This window comes from Lolium perenne, chromosome 7, assembly GCF_019359855.2.
Source record: "Lolium perenne isolate Kyuss_39 chromosome 7, Kyuss_2.0, whole genome shotgun sequence".
NCBI classification, from domain to species: domain Eukaryota; kingdom Viridiplantae; phylum Streptophyta; class Magnoliopsida; order Poales; family Poaceae; genus Lolium; species Lolium perenne.
The window spans coordinates 216,235,946-216,258,418 of NC_067250.2; the positions used below are offsets into that span (position 1 = coordinate 216,235,946).

Below are 22,473 nucleotides of genomic sequence, written 5' to 3' on the forward strand. Positions count from 1 at the left end.
TAAGAGCCTCAAACAAAATGACATACATCTTTCTTTCTTTTCGTTTCTTCTCTTTTGCCGTGGACAAATCAAAGGACTATGATGATCTCGCAAAAAAAGGATGATGATGATCCATATCCTACGCCAATTCCAAATGAAGTCATGAACATAAGTCGGCGTGTAGTGCAGCCGTGTAGGTAGGATTTCATTTAGGATCTACGAATGAGGACCAAAGTGGCAAAAGAGAGAGAGAAGGGCCGCCAGACGGCCAGCTACATGGGCTTTGATGCCAAGGAACGCATTGTTTAGAAGCAACGTACCCCAGCTCAAGCCGTAGCATTGCAGCCAAGTCACTCGAATCTTCAGACCACATCACACTCTTCGTCTCTTTCCCTTCCCCGCGAGTCCACAACACGAACATATATAACCACATGCATGCTCACCACCACAACTCACTCACCTCCTCTCTACTACAGAAGCAACAACAGCAGCATTGTCTCGGAGCATCTCATCAGCTAGCTCATCGATCCGGCGATGGCTTTCAACCCTAACCCTCCTGGCCTCGGTTTCCCCCTCCCCTTCTTCCCTCCTCCAAACAATTATGCTCCTCTAGCCCCCTTTCGCCCAATGCCTCCACCAAGCCCTTTCGGTCCAAGACCACCACCACGCCCTCAACCCCCGCCACCCCCACGCACACCACCAGTTCAGCCTCCGCCTCCTCCACGACGTGCTCCCCCGCCACCAACTCAACCCCCTCCTCCCCGCCGTGCTCCACCTCCACCCACTCAGCCCCCACCGCCACCCCGGCGTGCTCCACCTCCCCCCACTCAGCCTCCACCACCGCCACGTCGTGCCCCACCTCCGCCCACTCAGCCTCCACCACCGCCACGTCGTGCCCCACCCCCACCCTCACCACCACCCCCTCGCCGTGCTCCACCCCCTCCATCACCGCCCATTCGCCCACCGCCACCACACCCACTAGCCCCACCTCCGCCACATATCAGCCCGCCTCCACCTCCACCTAGCCCTCAACCCCATGTGGTCATCATCGTGGTATTCGTCTCCCTAAGTGGGCTCCTCCTATTAGCATGCCTAGCTGCATTTTGCTTGCACAAGAAAAAGAAGCGGAAGACAGAAAGGAAGGCAGAGGTGTTGAACTTCAGCGATCATGTCCATGTCCACAAGGAGGCCATGCCTGGCCCAGGGGGCTCCAAGGCCGTCAGGCTTACAGTGGACGAGGACGTCAAGTTCCAAGAGGCAGTGAAGAAGTCAGAGGCCGGTGAGGCATCGAGCACCACGGCAGCAGGGAAAGGACATCACCACAGCGCATGGACGTGGCACAAGAAACAGAAGAGCAAAACAGAGCAGGAGGCAGAGCTTGTCAACGTCACCGGACATTTCCACCTCGATGAGAAGATTATGCAAGGGCCTCACGGCGAGAAGATTGAGGTCCTTTCAGAAGATGAAGATGTCAGGTTTGAAGAGGCGGACAACAAAGAAGAAGCATCTGAAAAATCGAAGACGCGCATCAACAAGTTCTAACAAGGTAATGGTACGATCTGCTGAAGTCGAACAGGACTCTTCAGCAACTCAAGGCAATGATCAAACCTGTACACATGGCATGCATTTGTTTTTACAAGATTGTATCTTCTTTCGTGTGACTGAAATAAGGGCGTCCCAGACCCAGTTTGATTGGACGGAATATGTAATTACCACTGTAAGCATTTGTATATGAGCAACATTATGTCTGCATGGAAATCTTCAACAAAATTTCACAAACAAACAAAAAAGACCATCGAAGAGGATAGTTACCGACACATATTACTTCATTAAAAAAGGTGCTCGTAAGTAAACATAAGCTTTCTGTCCATATGTGACGTGAGCAGAAAGAGGATTTCTGGGACTACAGCAGAAGGTGAACAAGGCCGCAGGCTACATTTCTTTACAGCGTAACCTAACTGTAGTTTCCAGTACTTGTTATCAGTACAGAGGATATCATGATCCTAACTACTTCTGCTACTTAGTTAATTGCAATGGGAGTAATTCGCTTCTTAGTGGGCTTACTCGAGGCACTCTTCTTGGTTGACACTGGTGGCGGTGTTACTTCTACAGACACAGGATTGGCCTCCGTCTTAGCTTTGCTGGCACCAACATCAACTTCCATACTGTCCACCTTCAATGGCTTTGCGTCTTCACAGGTCGCAGTTCCTTCAGTAACTTCTTTCACCCCTGAACAGTTTGAAAATAACCATGTATTATTACAGGGAAGTCCATGTAAGAAGGAAGCTAGGTATACAATTTATGCAGGATGTAGGTTCGGATTTTCACTGTCTGTTAGGCTGTTATGCACAGCTACTATGTTGTGGTTAGCACGACATTCATACCCTTGGTCCTTGGATGCATAGACAGCTTTCATGAGTGTATCTACTTATAGGTAACAGAAAAAAACACATGGAGAACCATTCGATCTATTAATTAAATGTAATTGTTCTTGTTCACATTTGTGCATGAACAAAAAAAACTTCAAAGAACCAGCAGGACCACTGCCTTTCAATTAGAAGAGACAGGGTTAAGTTACATTTCTTAGTCTACCAACTTATGTAAGCAAGAGGAATTTTCAAACCAAAATGCGTGAGACCAATGTCAAAAAGGTCAGTGGTGGTATCTTACTCATAACTACGATGTGTTCAGAAACAAGACCATTCTTTCATATTGCTGCTTAGTCCCATGTCAGAAGGGAAATTTTGGGCTAGGGCTGAAGGAGAATACGGACAGAAACTAAACTTCGAACATTTTAACACAAAAGTGATTTCCGGTACTGCAGAAAATATCATAATTGTAACTAAAAGTGATTTTAACACCAGGCTTCTGAAGGAGAATACGGACAGAAACTAAACTTCAAACATTTTAACATAAAAGTGATTTCCCATACTGCAGAAAATATCATAATTATAGCTACTTCAGCTTTTGCAACATGAGTAAATAGGCTTACCCAATGTGCTGTTTATGGCCAAAACTGGTGGAGTAGTCATTGCAATGGGAGTAATTCGCTTCTTAGTGGGGTTACTCGATGCACTCTTCTTGGCTGACACTGGTGGCGGTGTCACTTCTACAGTCACAGGATTGGCCTCCATCTTAGCTTTGCTGGCACCAACATCAACTTCCATACTGTCTGCCTTCAGTGGTTCTGCATGTCCACAGGTTGCAGTTTGTTCAGTAGCTTCCTTAATTCATGTAGAGTTTTAAGGAATAACCGCGTATTACAGGGGAAGCCCGTGTATGAAGGAAGACAGGTATCCAATGTATGCAGGATGTAGGTTCAAATTGTAACTGTCTGTTAATCTGTTATGCTCAGCTACTAGCCTACTATACTGTGGTTAGCATGACATTCATGTCCTTGATGCATAGACAATTTTCACGAGTGTACCTACTTATAGGTGAAAAGGCCATATGAATCAGTCAATGCAGAGTCCAGAGCTTTCCCCTTTAAAAAAAACTACTTATAGGTAACTGAAATAAACACATGAAAAACCATTCAATCCAATTAGATGTAATTGGTCTTGTTGACATTTGTATATGACCAACTTATTTTTTTCGAGGAACCAGAAGGATCACTGCCTTTCAATTAGAAGAAATAGTGTAATGTTAACATTTCTTAAGTCTACAAACTTATATGAGGAGAAGGAATTTCTTTAATCAAAATTGCGCAAGACCAATGTCAAAAAGGCTAGTAGTGGTATCTTACTCAATACTAAGATGTTTTAAGAAAGAAAACCACTCTTCCATATGGTTGCTCATTGTGTACCATGTCAGAAGGGAAATTTTGAGCTAGGGCTGAAGGAGAATACATACACAAACTAAACTTCATACAGTTTAACGTAAAAGAGATTTCCAGTACTGCAGAAGATATCATAATTTTAAATACTTCAGCTTTTGCAACATGAGTAAATAGGCTTACCTAAAGTACTGTTTTTGGCCAACACTGGTGGAGTTGTCATTGTATCCGCGGGACAGGCTGACATCTTAACTTCACTGGTACCAAAATCAACTTCCATGCTATCTACTGTTAATGGTTTCTGATTAATGCATGTGACATTTGCTTCTGTAACTTCTTTCTTCCCTGGGGTTTTCAGAGAAATGAACTCTTATAAGTGGTTTCAAGTAAATGTATGCCATGGCAGACATAAGGTTGCTAGACATCTGTCTTAAACAATTAATAAAAGTGTGTTTTACCACAGGGTCAGATACTCAGATGCACTAATGAGGTACCTAGAAAGAGAAAAGAGAAAAGAGAAAAGAAAAACGAATAGATGAAAAATACCAGGGATGATGTGCGGCTGCCCCAGTTCCTCATTCTCAAACTCAATAATAGTGCAGTAACCATCTCGCGATGACAATGCCAGGTACTTTGCATCAGATGACCTGCACAAATATTGAAAAGATGAATTTCCAGTTCCAGTAGGATTGCCAAATAATACGAGTTCTACTGTAGACAATGGAGCAGACTCCAAAAGCAAAACAAACAAAAAACATTTTAGTACAAGCACTCACCATGCAATATCCGTAATGGCGGCATAATGTAGACCAGCATGTATTAGAATTGGAGCAGCACTTTCAGTGTCATAGACATACAGTGAGTTGAAAGTAGCAACAGCGAAAATAGCTCTGTACGGAAGCTTGAATAAACCTTCTGCAATTGTACGAAAACACTTCAGTTTCTTGTAACAGATCAGTATACAGTGAGAACCTCCTAGCAAGGCTGCAAACAATTGAACTACCTGATTGAGAACCGCGCAGGCTGAAAAGAACAGGGCAAAAACGAACTGCTACTATAGCCTTACTTGCACCAGGGAGTTGAATTGCAGGCCTGCAGTGTCAACAAGTTAGTATCCTAAATAACTACAACACTAGGTATGCTGGAGTAAGTTACATGCTCAAGAATAAGATGTTGATGATTTAGCACGTGTCTTGGAACAACACACTTATTTTTAACATCCTGAGACAGCTAAGCAATCAAAGAGCTCTAAAAGGGTAGGACGACAGTTCCCTCCTATAACTGACTTTAAATGGAAACAGAATCAACTTTCCAAAAACACCTGGGAAAATATGTACTGCGTTCCTTGTGATTGGATGTTCAGTGTAACATGAAAGAACAAATTAGTCATAGATCCTATGTGATGCTTAAACTTTTCACATTAACGTATTACTACCTCCATCCCAAGGCTTAAGGCCTATATTTTTTTCAGAAAGTCAATTTAAGTAAAGTTTGACCAAACTTTTAGAAGAATTTATGAACAAATATGATATTCTGTAGGTACCATATGAAAATATATTTCATTATCTATCTAATGATATTGATTTTGTATTTCTCATGTTAATGATTTTTGATAAAAACTTAGTCAAATTTAACATAGTTTGACTTTCTGAAAAAAAATATAGGCCTTAAGCCTTGGGATGGAGGTAGTATAACCTTGCAGGTACCAGATGAAATAAATGTGAAGGGTACATTTACTTCAAAGGAAGAAACATAGTTGTGTTATTTCACATATTACATGCGCTACCTTGACAGGTCTCTCCTTGACATTATATAGGCAGTATTAACCACTTCAGATGAGTATTTGCATTGGCCTGGTTAACATAAGAGAAACAAACTTGTCAACAGGACACAGATGATAAGCTAAATCATTATTATTGTGAGGATAAGCCAAATTATGTGAAAAGGAAAACAATATACCTGCTGGCAGTACCAGAAAAGATCCATCCGGTGACCATGCCAACCTCCGGAAGAAAGATGGTAATGTCTCATCATGGAACAAATGAGTTTTAACTGTTGGCTGCAAGGTAAAGGATTATCTTACTTGTTCAGTGCACATCTAAAGGATGTGGCAGTTAAAGTAGATCAAACGAACCTTGGAATCGTCATGACTTTGAAGTTCTGCCTTCACTAGTGTATGCTGGCAAACAAAGTTCATCTTCTCCATATTCTTTGATTTTCCCTGAGGCTTATTTGCATATATTTTACAGGTTCTGTCAGAGCTCAAAGAAGCAATATATTGACCGAGAGGATCCCATGCCACCCCCTGAACATAATGTAAATGGCCCTCCAACTTCTGCTGCATCGCACCTGAGAATGATAGTGCACATCAACCATATAATACAGAAGCCAAGATGGTGTAACATTCAATCACCTATTGCTGTAGGAATTACCTTTGTTAGCATCCCATATTATGCAAGTGTTGTCAACTGAAGCAGAAACAAGGAATGAACCATCACTTGACCACTGCAGGTCAAGAACGTCCTTGCAATGGAACCTAACAAACAAGCAGGCCAATATAATTTAGCAATCATCGAAACAAGAGGGCTGCTTCAAAGAACTATTATTTTCATATGATATATATCTCACAATAATGATTTGTGTACTTTCCAGGCCTCGCTGCCGTCATCATTGATATGCAATTTCCAAAGGATAATACCACCACCTGTCACAAAGATGCTGGAATTATGTCTGCCGGACAGAACTGTTAATCTCTTCGTGAACGAAGCATTCAAAGATAGGACGACAAATTAGGGGTTGCCTTTCTTCACGGAAATTACAATCCTAGCATCTTAGAGCATATGGATTGGTAGAGATTAGATGTTTAAAAATGAAGACCCGACTATTGAGATATGGAAGGAAAAATACAAGCATGACCTGGTCATAGATGTAGAAAAAAAATATGCTGTCAAATCTTGTGATTGGCTGAACAGAATTCAGCAGTTTTTTCCAGTTTGTATCTGTTAGATTTTTAAAGCCTAACTTGTACAGTCAAACATACAGATAAAATATAATTGGGAGGTATTCCTATTTATTCAGTCAAGACTTAAACCAGCACCTGCTGATTGCAACAGAAGCCATATTACATAAGCAGGATACGAGATATTCACCCGGTCATTTAGCTACAATGAAAACAACTTCAACTAGGACGAGTAGAGTTGTAGTCCTTCAACAGATGTAAATGCTCAACAATGTTGTACTACCGCAAGCATGATTTTCAGCAAAACTCACAATGAACATGCAGGTTACAGGACACCTAGCAGACTAGTGGCAGACAGATATCGCAGTGACTATTTTTTCTTTCTCGGTTTGTTTTGTGAATTTCAAACAGTACGTACAGAACCAACCAACAAATCCCTTCCTTGACTGAATAAGCAGAACTGGGTGCCTTCGGTTTCAGTAAAAAGGAAAAGATGCAGGTGTCAAACCGAACATACCATCGGAACCGGACGCCAGATTTTCACCTGCATATAGCCAGTGGGGGAAATGGGGTCAGTTACACGCAGCCAAACTAATGAATACGAACCATTGGGTGTTAATTTTAACCATTGATTGGTTAGGAACTAGTATAAACAAGCGTAACTGCTCAGATGGGGATGCAGCTGTGGAGTGTGCTCACGAGGAAGAACAGATTTGTAGTAAATTGCATTGCCACGTACCAGAAGGGGAGAAGCGGAGAACGTTGACGGCGGAGCTGTGGGACGAGAGGCTGGTGAGGTAGGAGGCGGTGGGGAGCTTCTTGTCCGAATCGTCCGACGCTATCGCCCAGATCTGCAAGGCGAAGGCGGGGTCGATGAAATCGGAGGCGTAAATCGCACGGACTGCCCCCATTCATCAAACCAGAGGCGCGGGCTCGAAAACCGCCCAGGTGCCAGCCCGGGGAGGCAGGGCACGGACTTGAGGAGATGGGGAAGGGGGGGGGGGGGGAGAAGGGATGGCGGACCTTGATGTCGTGGTCTCCGCCGCCGGTGGCGAGGCGGCGGGAGACGGGGTGGAAGTCGAGCGTGAGCACGGGCTGCAGGTCGTGCCAGTTGATCTGCACCGTGCCGCCGCGCATCGTCTTCTTCGCCGGTGGGAATCGCCTCCGTGGGTGGGTACTAGGGTTTGGGGAAGGCGGGAAAATGGAGGGGATTGGGCGCGCGGCTCCACTTTTGCTCCCTCCCTCCAACTGCAGAGTGAATGAAGAAGAGAGAGAAGGGGCCGCTTGACGAATGATCGAGTGGGCTCTATCACGGCCCACTACCTGCCTAGAGCTTAGTGCTAAGTGTGTTTTCTTACATCAGTACCATGTGTGTTTTACTAATTATAAAATTGGGAGGTGAGAACCAACCTGAGATTGTGTGGTTAGGACGGTGGTTGTAATCTAGCCCACCAGAGTTCAAACCCCAGATTTGACATCTGTGTGTCTCATAAATGCGAAATATTATTTTAGTGGGAGGCGACCAGCGAGGCGTCTGTGGTGACTTTGTCAATTTCAAGATTTGATCTGAGGTGCTCATAGGGGTAGGGTATGCGTGTGTATGTTCATAGGGATGAGTGTATGCGTGTTTATGTGAGCGTCTGTGGTTGTACCGTGTTTCTCAAAAAAAATAGGAGGTGATGCTAAAGAAAATTAAAATGGAAGGTTTTGTGATTAATTAATTAAAAATATAGTATATTACTACATTACTGGGAGCAGATCACTGAACTTTATAATCCAAAGAAATCTTTTGATTCACATGAGTTCAGCAGACGCTGCGCCCGGCACACTTGTCTTTCGGATGTTGTTTCATCTTCGTGTATGTGCGCGTGTGCGCTAGGGCTAGGCCAACATGGTCCGGATCAGGGGACGTCCTTGGGGCTTCGTGGCCCGGATTCTATGGGTTTGCGAGGTGGGGGATCGGGAGAAATCATTATCGGCGTGTCCTGCACCGACGCGACGGTGCCCGTGGGTGTCGTCCTTCCTCCATGGAGGGCGTCATGGTATCCTCCTCCCCATCCCCTGTTGAGTACCGGGGAAACCCTAGGTCCAGCTTGTTGGCCTGGGCAGCAGCGGCGTGACAGCGTCGGATCCATTCTTGAAAGGTGTTGCCGTGGTACTCGAGGATCCGTGAACCGATGGCATGGTTGGTGGTGTTGTTTCGCTTAGTCGCGTTGTCATTTGTCCCGGCTATCGTCGAGCTTTATATTTTCTTTTATGTTAGGCATGTTTTTTTTGCGGCTACCCTAGCGTTTTCTCTCATGTGTGAAATGTTGTATGTGCATTGCTTTATTTATAAAGCGGGGAGAAAGCCTACTTCAAGGTGAAGAAATAAGAAAAATACTTTATTGCATTTTTAAGCATACATTATTGAAACCCACCATCTTTAGAAAGGATCTAGAAGCGCAGGGGCAAGGAAAATGATAATTTTAAAGTCAGTCCTGCCCAGTCATCTATGATTAGAAATATAGATTTCGCTAATCATGGGTTTTTTCCAAATGGTTAGACTCAATAAATATACTGCAATGGAGAGGGGGTAAAATGGGCCGTACAAAAAGTTCTTGAGGTTCTCTACAGCAAAAATTATACTCCGTACAACTTCTGTAGAAAACCTTAAATATCTATAAATCGTACAAAAATTCTTCAAAATCCATGTGACTCAAAGGGGTTGAATAGAGCGCTTCATATAATCTCAATATGATCATGTACGCAAGTAATATAAGCAGAAGATGTTTTCCGGAGATATTTTTGTAGCTCCAGGCTAATCAGTTCATAAGATATTTACAGTGACCGAGTTTTCTTGTGACAAGAATATGCTAAATCTCAATCTGAACAGCTAATAGATGTGCCTCTTGCGTTAGTGCTGCTTTTTGCGTACATCAAGTGGACTGTCGGATGAAGTGCTAGCTGTTCATGGTGGCATATACACAGAGACATCACATCTATCAGTAATGGCCACTACTGAATTAAGTCGATGATTAGCGTCACCAAATCTTGGCACACTATGTTGGTAATGGCCGCATAATATGGGACCGTAAAATGTAAGAAAAGAGCAAAAGGTGAAGAAAAGGGTGAGAAATACAGGAAAAGGGGGGAATAAGTGGAGAAACCTAGCTAGCTAAAATGCACCCGAATTCATAGGCCATCTGAACAAAATAGCACTATCAAATCAAATTTTACAGATGGATATTAACCTAGGCAGTGACATGCAGATTTGCACTTATCTAAAAATCTGACGTCAATATTTGATTTTTGGAGAAGTACCACCGCTAATATGTTACAATTGATTAGGTACCATTCCAAATGAAAAGATGAAAGAACCCAAGGTATTGAAGAGATCATCCCGAAAAAAATAGGCAGAAGGCACAACAGTGCTGGATTAAAATAATAATGTCCCATGGGTAACGGCACACAAACCAACACATGAAAGGACAAATTTAACAAAAAGGCCCATCGACAGCACAAGGCACATACACCTCACAACACAAACTAAGATAGATTAGGCGTAGTTTGTGGTGGCAAGTAGGTCTCGTAGAATAGCTTCTAAAGCAACAGAACCATCTCGTCCAATATCAACATGACCTTGATTTTTTGGTCATCATAGTTGTACAAAGATTAAAGTTTGGAATACAATAAGTTGGTTGGCATTGAAATTTAGCTTCAATGGTGAACTTATTCCAAATAAGCCACAAAGCGCAACGCCCAACTCTGCACTACAAATAAAAGCCATATAAAGAAATGTGATTTCCCTCTAAAGCCCTCCAAAATAGAAGCCATCTTGGCAAAGCCAAATGGATTCCAAGAAACCACTGGCATACACCAGACACCACTACAAACAACTTATGCTAACACATAGTTGAAGAATATGTTATCGATGTTTATTGGTAACCCACACATGGCACACTTTCCATCCGAGGGTCATTTTATCTTTAAGATTTGATTGCTGGAAGGAAGACGCGACCTCTTGCAAACTATCAGGTAAAGATTTTGATTTTTAGTAGTATCTTCGCATGCCATATATCATTTGCAATAGCCACAGTTGGCACTGTCACAACTTATGGTGCATCGAGTATGTGGTAACCTGGCTAGAGTTCTCTAGTTCCCAAGACACGATGTCTTGCAACTCCGAGAGCAACCGATCATCAATCTCAGATACCAACTGCTGCCATTGGCTCAACTCTTCCTGGCCAAAGTTTATGCGCAGGGAAAGTTTCCAACCATCCTCTCACAAAAGTTGGTTTACCGAGGCATTTGGGGTACTTGTTGGTCTCAAAAAGACGCGGAAAACTGACGCATGGAGGAGAATCGTTAGACCACCAATCTATCCCAACCCGAATGTTGATGCCATTTCCCAAGTGATATTTGGCTCCCAACTTGAAGTAGTGTTTATTTTTATGGATGGTGTACCCAAATTGTGATCCCCTTGTGGGGTCGACACGGAGATATCTGATGGGATTCGTAGCATAGAAAACAAAAAAGTTCCTACCGCAAGAACGAAACACAAGCCAAGATCTAATCTAGAAGATGGTAGCAACGAGGGGATCACGAGACTAACCCTTGAAGATTTCCAAAGCCTACGAGATTAGATCTCGTTGTTGCAGAAGATGATCACTTGCCGCTTGCAAAAGCGCGTAGAAGATCTTGACGGTGCCACAAACGGGTAGCACCTCCGTACTCGGTCACACGTTCGGTGTTGATGAAGACGACGTCCTCCTCCCCGTTCCAGCGGGCAGCGGAAGTAGTAGATCCTCCTCGGAATCCCGGCAGCACGACGGCGTGGTGGTGGTGGTGGTGGAGAACTCCGGCAGGGCTTCGCCTATGCGCTGCGGGAGTATTATGTGGAGGAGGAGATGCTAGGGTTTGGGGAGAGAGGAGGGGCACTTGGGCGCCGGCCCTTGGATGCCCTAGGTGGTGCGGCCAAGCCATGGGCAGTCCCCTCCCTCTCCTCCTCATTATATAGGTGGAACCCCAAGGGTTTGCCCAAAGTCTTCGAATAAGACCCCAACAGAAAAACTGCCTTATGGACGAAACCTAGAGGGACAGGGACTCTCCCCTTCCCCCTTTACTTGGCCGGCCAAGGAGGTGGAGTCCACCATGCACTCCACCCTCCCACTTGGTTGGCTGGTTAGGGTTTGTGGAGTCCCTCCGGGACTCCTCCTTCCATAGTGATTTATTCCGGATAATTCTAGAAACCACCTTCCATAAATTCACCGGATCATTTCCAAACTTGTAAAGTGACTTCCTATATATGAATCTTATTCTCCGGACCATTCCGGAACTCCTCGTGATGTCCTGGATCCCATCCGAGACTCCGAACAAAACTTCGAACTCCATTCCATATTCCATATCTACTTAAACGACATCAAACCTTAAGTGTGTCACCCTACGGTTCGCGAACTATGCAGACATGGTTGAGACTTCTCTCCGATCAATAACCAATAGCGGGATCTGGAGATCCATAATGGCTCCCACATATTCAACGATGACTTTAGTGATCGATTGAACCATTCACATATGATACCGATTCCCTTTGTCACGCGATATTTTACTTGTCCGGGGTTTGATCATCGGTATCTCTATACCTTGTTCAACCTCGTCTCATGACAAGTACTCTTTACTCGTACCGTGGTATGTGGTCTCTTATGAACCATTCATATGCTTGCAAGCTAATTAGACGACATTCCACCGAGAGGATCCAGAGTATATCTATCCGTCATCAGGATGGACAAATCCCACTGTTGATCCATATGCCTCAACTCATACTTTCCGAATACCTAATCCCACCTTTATAACCACCCATTTACGCAGTGGCATTTGATGTAATCAAAGTACCCTTCCAGCTAAGTGATTTACATGATCTCATGGTCGAAGGACTAGGTAACTATGTATCGAAAGCTTATAGCAAATGAACTTAATGACGTGATCTTATGCTACGCTTAATTGGGTGTGTCCATTACATCATTCATATGATGACATAACCTTGTTATTAATAACATCCAATGTTCATGATCATGAAACTATGATCATCTATTAATCAACAAGCTAGTTATACAAGAGGCTTACTAGGGACTCCTTGTTGTTCACATAACACATATGTATCAATGTTTCGGTTAATACAATTATAGCATGGTATGCAAACATTATCATAAACACAAAGATATATTATAATAACCATTTTATTATTGCCTCTTGGGCATATCTCCAACAGTCTCCCACTTGCACTAGAGTCAATAATTTAGTTTACATTTTGTAAAGATATAACACCTTGGCCTTCCGGTGCTTTATCATGTTTTGCTCACAGGAGAGGTTTTAGTCAACGTATCTGACATGCTCAGAAACGTATGTATTTTGCAATTCATTTTACGTCTCAACGCATCACTCATTTTCCAAATGAGTCGGCATAATCAAATATGTTCAGTCCTCTGGTGGAACCTTAATTCCGCGGTCTGAAATATGTCACTAATATTGTCATACACAATATAGCTTCAAAGTTCTGACACTAACGGAACTACACCAAGTTCTCAAAGAACTCTTCGACTTAAACATCCTTAGTCATTGTCAAAATAATGACATACTCTGCCTTCGTTTGTAGAATCCGTCACAATATTTAGAACTCATCTAAATCTAGCATAGATTTCATCTAGCTCATCGTGCTACCTTTTAATCAACACTTATCCTAATTGAGATTTGAAATTCATTTTTATATGTGACCAAACCAATATCGGTGCAACACCTTACAGTGATTTGTTTGTCATTTCTCCATACAAAATTATATATATATATATATCCTTGGTTCTTCTTAAGTACTCAAGAATATTCTTATTGTTTTTCAATGATCATCACATGAATCATTCTGGTACATGCTCATAACACTTTTAGAGCACAGGACATCTGATTGTGTACATATTATTCGTGATCTAAAATCAGTCATGTGTCTTTACTCATGAAGTGTCAAATACACTCAAGTCTTGTAAAACCTTCACATGAAAAGAACACCTTCTTAATGTTTTATATTGAACTACTTCAATATGCATTCTATGTACTTTTAACTTAAACTTATTATGTGTTTCAATCTATCTTCATAGATCTAGACACTAAATATGTTTCAGTTCATATCCTTTCATTGATGTTAATTCTCAATGAAACCTTTTTAATCAAGTATATAACTACATCATTTATAACCAACTATATGTCATCTACATAAAGTATTATAAATATATCTCAGCGCTCCCACTTAATTTCTTGCAAATACAAGCTTCTTCATCGTTTCTGATGAAATCAAAAACTCTTTGACTATTTCATCCGGTGAAGATTCCAACTCCGCGATACTCACTTCATCCAATTGAAGTTCGTATACCTATCTAGTATTCCACGGACCAGCAAAACTCTTAGTTGTATCTTGTATACACCTTTAATACACACTTCTGTTAAGTTATGTATTTTGCCATCCTACTAGCATATCTCATAAAAGAAATATGTAGCGATTACTAGAATAATCCACATAGACTATAAGCATTGCTATGGAAGATCTAATCTTATCGTAGTCAATTCTTTGAACTTTGTCATAAACAACTTTTCGACAAGTCGAGCTTCTTCAAGGATATTCCATCCAAGTCCATCAATTTTATAGATCCATTTACTTTCAAAAAGTATTCATCTATCTTGGATTTCATGGCGTATAGCCATTTTAACGGAGTGAGGGCCCATCATAACTTCTTTGTTTGTAGTTGGTTTATCATTGTTCAAAATCAATCCTTTGTTCACAAATCATTTATTTGATGACAAAGTAAACCATACCTACAAGGTTCAATATGTACTTCGATCTCCATGGCTAAAACACTTTGTAGTCATGGGAGCCAAGATCGTCGTGGCCGCTTCCGGAACCATTTCCGATGCTGCGCTACTCTGATCATTATGCTCGGGTTCATAAACCTTATCAAGTTCTATTGTCCTCCCACTCAAATACTTCGCTAGAAAACAATTTCTTGGAAATAAATAAGAAACATCGACAAACACTTTTGTCTTTGTATCCAAAGTGGAAAGAATTCCCAATCAATACTTTGGGATAACCAACAAAGACATTCATCCGATTTTGGTTGTAAACTCTTAAACCAAAATTTAAAGAAAGGACTATTAGGGTTTATACCTATGCCATAACTCGTATGTTGTCATTTCAATGGATTATGATGATGCTCTATTTAGTGTAAAAGCGGTAGTCACTAAAGCATAATCCACAAAAATATAATGGCATCATTTTATTTTTATCTCATCATTAACCCAACAAGGTTTGGATAGATCTCTCGGATACTATATCATCACTATGATACTCCAAGAAATGTGAGTTGTAGAACAATTTCATAACTCTCTTAGATGTTCGCTAAAACTCGTAATTCAAATATTTTCCCAATGATCCAATCATAGATATTTGACTTTTCTATTACGATGATTTCCACTTCATGCTGAAATTTATTTGAATCCATTCAAATGTTTCAAACTTCTTCCTTATCAAATATATCCACATTTATATACTCAATTCATTGTTGGAAGTTTTCATGAAGTAGAAGAATCTCCCGCACATAATTATGCCCAGTGAACCACATACATCATCATGTATGTTTCCACTAAGTTAGTTGCCCGTTCAACTCTTGGCCTATGAACGGTATTTCAGTCGTTCTCTTTAGAAAAGATTTGCAAGCGCGAAACGATTCAAAAATCAAATGACTCCAAAAATCCATTTGCATGGAGTTCCTTCATGCGTTCCTCTCTAACATGACCTAAATTGCGATTCCACAATTAAGTGGAATTCAAATCATTTGCCTTATGGTATTTTAGCGTCAGTGTTATGTATGTGTGTTTCACCGTTAAGATTTATAATAACTTATCCATCGTACATGGAGTAATGTCATAATTTGAACAACTCATTGTTTTCATTTGATCAGAGCAAAATAACAATTATTAAGTTCTTTATTATAAATTCTAAGGGCTAGGTAGAATGCCAACGATAAACATAATAACACTTTATTTTGTTCCAGGCGTGCATTAATACCATATTCCTTATCAGTCACTTAGGCCATCATATTTTTGTATTGCGTTGTATTGTATGACATCTCATACCAACCAATCTGGTACAAATACCCAAGAATTTCATTATGTGACCAAACAAGGAATACATCCATAATATGTATATCATTTATATACACCTGAGTTAGACTTTCTAGTCTTTTCTTTCTTTCTGCCAAAATATCTTTTGTAGTTTCTCTTTTAGCTTTCTTCATTCTCAGAAAAACACTTCAACATCAATAACTTCTAGGTTTGTTGGTCAAATACCAATAACCTTGAGGTTCTTACTTTCAAGTTGATCGTCATATGACAAGTGTTCCAGATTTCACTATTAGTAATTTTGTAATATGATGAATAATTTCACTCATAATTTTATCCATCATATCATGACGACTTTCCGAGACCATGTCTGTACATGCTAGGCTCGTCAAGTTTAACCTCAGTATTCGCATGTGCAAATCTAGCTTGCACCCGTTGTATGCACACGTAGAATCTATAACACCCGATTATCACGTGATGCTTTGAAACGACGAGTCTTAGCAACGGTGCATACTAAGGACAATCACTTCATGGATATGCGAATATCGTTAGTGCCCCAATAGTTGGAGGATTGGGACGCCTTGCGTCTTCAACCTTCGTACATTCCCATAAAACTTATGAGTTTATGTAGTCTCACCAAATTATATTCTTTCACCTTGCAATAAGGTCTTAGATATCACATATATCTTATACCTTGCTTATTTCTGAAAATAAAAATTTCTAGCTCCTTATTTTTCAAACAGATTTGAACTTTAAGTTTCACGGAGACAAGATGACTTTAGGTACTAATTGAAACCATTGTTCTTTGAATCAACAAAGTGAGGTTTACTAAAAGTTTGCAATAGGACTTAATCATTTCTTGATTCTTTAACAATACGGTACCCGTCGGTAAAGTTTCTTGTCAGATTTTAACAGTATTTCTATCTCAATTACAAGACTAGCGCATGGTAGAAAACGGATGCCAATACTACAAAAAATTCAAAATACTACTCAGACTATATTGATGATAATTAGTTCATGTTTTAATCTAATTACTAATGAACTCCCACTTAATACAACATCCCTCATAGTTGTTAAGTGGTACACAATCCAAATCCACTACACCAAAACCGATCATCACGTGAGATGATGTAGCTTCAATGGTGAACATCAACATGTTGATCATATCATCCATATGACTCGTGTTCAACCTTTCGGTTTCCGTTGTCCCGAGGCCATGTCTGTACATGCTAGGCTCGTCAAGCAAACCCAAGTATTCCGCGTGTGCAAACATGGCTTACACACATTGTATGTGAACGTAGAGTCTATCACATCCGCTCATCACGAGATGCTTCGAAACGACGAACTGTTGCAACGATGCATACGAGGGGAGAACACTTTATTATCTTGATATTAATGTGAGGGATCATCTTATAATGCTACCGTCGCGTTCTAAGCAAAATAAGATGCATAAAGGATTAACATCACATGCAATTCATATGTGATATGATATGGCCCTTTAGTCTTTGCGCCTTTGATCTTCATCTCCAAAGCACGGACATGATCTCCATCATCAACGGGCATGATCTCCATCATCATTGGCGTAGCATCAATGTCCATGGCGCCATCTTCATGGTTGTTCACCTCATGTAGCAACACGAAATTTAAAGACAACCATAAGGCTCCTGCCGGTTGCCACAATACAATATTGATCATCTCATACATATTCATCATCACATCATGGCCATATCACATCACCAAACCCTGCAAAAACAAGTTAGACGCCTCTAATTTGGTTTGCATATTTTACGTGGTTTAGGGTTTTCGAGTAAGATCCAATCTACCTACGAACATGAACCACAACGGTGATACTAATGTTGTCAATAGAAAGAGTAAATTGAATCTTCACTATAGTGGAAGAGACAGACACCCGCAAAGCCACTTATGCAATACAAGTTGCATGTCGAGCATGGAGCAAATCTCATGATCGCGGTCATGTAAAGTTAGCCCGAGCCGCTTCATCCCACTATGCCACAAAGATGCAAAGTACACGAACTAAAGACAACAAAGCATCAACGCCCACAAAACAATTGTGTTCTACTCGTGCAACCAATCTATACATAGACCTTCCTCTGATACCACTGATGGGATTCGTAGCATAGAAAACAAAAAATTTCCTACCGCAAGAACGAAACACAAGCCAAGATCTAATCTAGAAGACGGTAGAACGAGGGGACCACGAGACTAACCCTTGAAGATTTCCAAAGCCTACGAGATTAGATCTCGTTGTTGCAGAAGATGATCACTTGTCGCTTGCAAAAGCGCGTAGAAGATCTTGACGGTGCCACAAACGGGCAGCACCTCCGTACTCGGTCACACGTTCGGTGTTGATGAAGACGACGTCCTCCTCCCCGTTCCAGCGGACAGCTGAAATAGTAGATGCTCCTCGGAATCCCGGCAGCACGACGGCGTGGTGGTGGTGGTGGTGGAGAACTCCGGCAGGGCTTCGCCTATGCGCTGCGGGAGTATTATGTGGAGGAGGAGAGGCTAGGGTTTGGGGAGAGGCGAGGGGCACTTGGGCGCCGGCCCTTGGATGCCCTAGGTGGTGCGGCCAAGCCATGGGCAGTCCCCTCCCTCTCCTCCTCATTATATAGGTGGAACCCCAAGGGTTTGCCCAAAGTCTTCGAATAAGACCCCAACAGAAAAACTGCCTTATGGATGAAACCTAGAGGGACAGGGACTCTCCCCTTCCCCCCTTTACTTGGCCGGTCAAGGAGGTGGAGTCCACCATGCACTCCACCGTCCCACTTGGTTGGCTGGTTAGGGTTTGTGGAGTCCCTTCGGGACTCCTCCTTCCATAGTGATTTATTCCGGATAATTCTAGAAACCACCTTCCATAAATTCACCGGATCATTTTCCAAACTTGGAAAGTGACTTCCTATATATGAAACTTATTCTCCGGACCATTCCGGAACTCCTCGTGATGTCTTGGATCCCATCCGAGACTCCAAACAAAACTTCGAACTCCATTCCATATTCCATATCTACTTAAACGACATCAAACCTTAAGTGTGTCACCCTACGGTTCGCGAACTATGCAAACATGGTTGAGACTTCTCTCCGACCAATAACCAATAGCGGGATCTGGAGATCCATAATGGCTCCCACATATTCAACGATGACTTTAGTGATCGATTGAACCATTCACATATGATACCGATTCCCTTTGTCATGCGATATTTTACGTGTCCGAGGTTTGATCATCGGTATCTCTATACCTTGTTCAACCTCGTCTCATGACAAGTACTCTTTTACTCGTACCGTGGTATGTGGTCTCTTATGAACCATTCATATGCTTGCAAGCTAATTAGACGATATTCCACCGAGAGGGTCCAGAGTATATCTATCCGTCATCGGGATGGACAAATCCCACTGTTGATCCATATGCCTCAACTCATACTTTTCGAATACCTAATCCCACCTTTATAACCACCCATTTACGCAGTGGCGTTTGATGTAATCAAAGTACCCTTCCAGCATAAGTGATTTACATGATCTCATGGTCGAAGGACTAGGTAACTATGTATCGAAAGCTTATAGCAAATGAACTTAATGACGTGATCTTATGCTACGCTTAATTGGGTGTGTCCATTACATCATTCATATAATGACATAACCTTGTTATTAATAACATCCAATGTTCATGATCATGAAACTATGATCATCTATTAATCAACAATCTAGTTATACAAGAGGCTTACTAGGGACTCCTTGTTGTTCACGTAACACACATGTATCAATGTTTCGGTTAATACAATTATAGCATGGTATGCAAACATTATCATAAACACAAAGCTATATTATAATAACCATTTTATTATTGCCTCTTGAGCATATCTCCAACAATATCATCAACACCAGAGTATTTGGCTCTAATTAGTCCGGCCCATAAAGGTATCTCGTCCTAATCAGTAAAGAAGCGCAAGATCCATTTGACATGAGATCAATGTTCGGCATCTTGACCACCCTGGTCTCAAGGTTTACATATATGTTTCGAGCTAACCATATGATGCTTATGCTTATTTTCTTGGCCTTCCCAAAAAAATTTACTTATGTGCTTATCAAAATCCTCGTGGGCTCCATATGCTAGTAGAAACAGGCCCATGGTAAACAAAGGTAAGTTGGAAAGGCAAGCATCGGTGATCACCAGCCACACTGCCGAGAACATGAACCGGCCTTGCCAGGACCCCACTCTCTTGCCCACTTTGTCCACCACTTGTTCCAAGTTTGCAATAGTGAGCTTCACATCACTCAAACTGAAACCCAAGTGAAGGGGAAGGAGCCTTCCTCGAAGTTGAATAAGTTAGCTACCATGGTTTTCTCACGAGTCGCTGCTCCTATTAGTGTGATCTCACTCTTATGGTACTTGATTTTCAACCCTTACAATATATAGCTCCAAAAATTTAAAGATGAATTCAGGTTCATTGGGGCTAGGTTATCGCTCCTAATCATGATCATCATATCATCAACATATTGGAGGTGGGTAACTCATCCAGGGATCACTGATCAACCATCCCAGCAATGTGACCAGCTAGCTTGGCATTTCACAAGGTCGCATCCAGAACATCAACAACAAAGATCAAAAAGGGGTGATATTTGGTCACCATGTCGAACCCCTCTCTCTTGTTGAGAAAATAGGGTACTATTTATCCATTAATAGCAATAGCACTCTAGACGCCAATGACCAGCTGCATGATACTATGGATGAATTCATTGTCTCAAACCCTTTATAGTGTGATACCTCATAGAGAAATTCCCAATCAACCCCTACCATAGGCTTTCCCGAAATCCATCTTCAGCGGGATCGCTGAGTAGTAATTGAATTTAAACTCATGGATGATGATCTCATGGAGAGCCAGATCCCCCTCGTGAATGCACCATCCTTATGTAAACATTGTCTAGTTCGGGGTCACAATTAATCCGGTGCGCTACTAGGGTAATTAAGCCTAGAAGCATACACTTTCGCCAGCAACTTGAACAACAGTTTTTTATAAAACACACATGAGACTGCATGGGATATATTAAGAAAAGAAGGAGTCCAAAGAAGGCCAGAGTACATCACCCTGGAATACAACAAAGACTCACAAAAACAACACGACCAAGATACAACCGGGCTCAAGTTCTGAAACCCAATCTAAACAAGAGCTACCACATGACCAACAACTAGACTGAAGCCAAGAACATAACACGATTCAAACCAACCAAGAAGTCTAGGTTAAGAGAACAAGGTGACCCATGCTCGCCAAATACCATTGGATTTTTTTCAGTTTGGTCAATAGCTTGTTGAATGGGATTGTATTCCTTGTTGGCTTTCGATGGTTTGCTTGTAAAGCCTAAACCAACTAGTACATATGTAGTACATTTTTCAACTAGTGGATATGTAGTACATTTACTTACTTGTGCATAATGCTATCATTATATGATGGTAATATGCTCCTATTTGAAAGTATTTTGTATGCTTTGTAATAGTGAAAACGTGTTTCTAATCCTTCAAAAAACATAATGTGTTTTCAAAAGGAGTAATTCCATTTTTATTCTCTAGTTAGGATCGTGTCACAGCATTTACATCACTTTAAAAGCCTCGTCATTGTTTCCCTTACTTGTGACCCCGTGATGAGTTTTTAACCCATTTTTATTACTCCCTCCGTCCCAAAATATAAGGCGTCTAAGGATTAGTCAAAAGTCAACATTTTTTAAGTTTGACCAGGTTTATATACAAAAATATAAACATTTACGGTACTGAATCAACATGAATAGATTCACCATAAAATATATTTTCTTAATATGTCCATTAGACATTGTAGATGTAAATATATTTTTCTAAATATTTGGTCAAAATTAATAAAGTTTGACTTTTGACCAGTCCTTAGACGCCTTATATTTTGGGACGGAGGGAGTAGCTTTTTTCAAGGGATTGCGCAAAGGGAAGTTCCTATAGATTTTTATTTTGAAACAATAAGAACCCAAATATGCGTCTGTAAAGAGTTGAACCTGGATTGCTGGGTTTGTACCATTCCTAACCAAATGAGGTAGACTCACTTCTTAAATTTTATTAGCTTCACATACTAGAAAAGGATCCATGTGCTGAGAGGACGTTGTAGTTGACCGGGATGGTAACTTATTGTTTGTTAGGGTTGTAAGGCAGGTGGGGTAACTTATGTCCATATGCAACGCAAAAGACACGATTTAGTAGAAATTCACAAATTTTATATAAATCTAAGATTGGAACAAAATGGTGTTTCTTTTACAAGTATACATATGAGTTGTCTGCCTAATCATCCATCATGTTGTCATAACAAGTAGTGGTGGACCCAGAAACTTCGAGAAGCATGGGCTAACATGAGTACAATGCTATTTTATTTGAACAAACTGTATAGAAAATCATGAGATACAAGGCGGCGCGATGCTGGCAAGCTCGGGAGACCACGCAAACTGGAAGGATGGTGGATCCGCCGAGGATACCAAATTACCAGGTGCATCTAGCTTTTTAGTTTGGATAAACTACAGAGTAAAACGCGATATGTCACAATGTCATAAATATACGCAAATAAATAAATAAATGTCATAATATCACAACGAAGGT

At 41.3% G+C, this 22,473-nt stretch overlaps 2 protein-coding genes across 2 annotated transcripts; one reads left to right on the forward strand and one right to left on the reverse strand.

Annotated features, from left to right (window-relative positions):
- The first annotated feature begins 438 nt into the window (after nt 1–438).
- Nucleotides 439–1,731, forward strand: LOC127314204 (uncharacterized). Its single transcript, XM_051344660.2, has one exon. It carries the CDS (start codon nt 514–516, stop codon nt 1,519–1,521), a length of 1,008 nt encoding a protein of 335 aa, XP_051200620.1. The 5' UTR covers nt 439–513; the 3' UTR covers nt 1,522–1,731.
- A 53-nt stretch (nt 1,732–1,784) lies between these two features.
- On the reverse strand, nt 1,785–7,958 carry LOC127314203 (chromatin assembly factor 1 subunit FAS2 homolog). The gene is made up of 14 exons (XM_051344659.2): nt 7,737–7,958; nt 7,453–7,564; nt 7,231–7,257; nt 6,383–6,458; nt 6,187–6,290; nt 5,889–6,103; nt 5,714–5,813; nt 5,541–5,607; nt 4,758–4,846; nt 4,531–4,669; nt 4,301–4,401; nt 3,938–4,099; nt 2,972–3,166; nt 1,785–2,208 (listed from the first exon to the last, which is right to left on the reverse strand). The coding sequence occupies exons 1-14, from the start codon at nt 7,848–7,850 to the stop codon at nt 2,000–2,002; spliced, it is 1,710 nt and encodes a 569-aa protein (XP_051200619.1). The 5' UTR covers nt 7,851–7,958; the 3' UTR covers nt 1,785–1,999.
- Nucleotides 7,959–22,473: the final 14,515 nt, after the last annotated feature.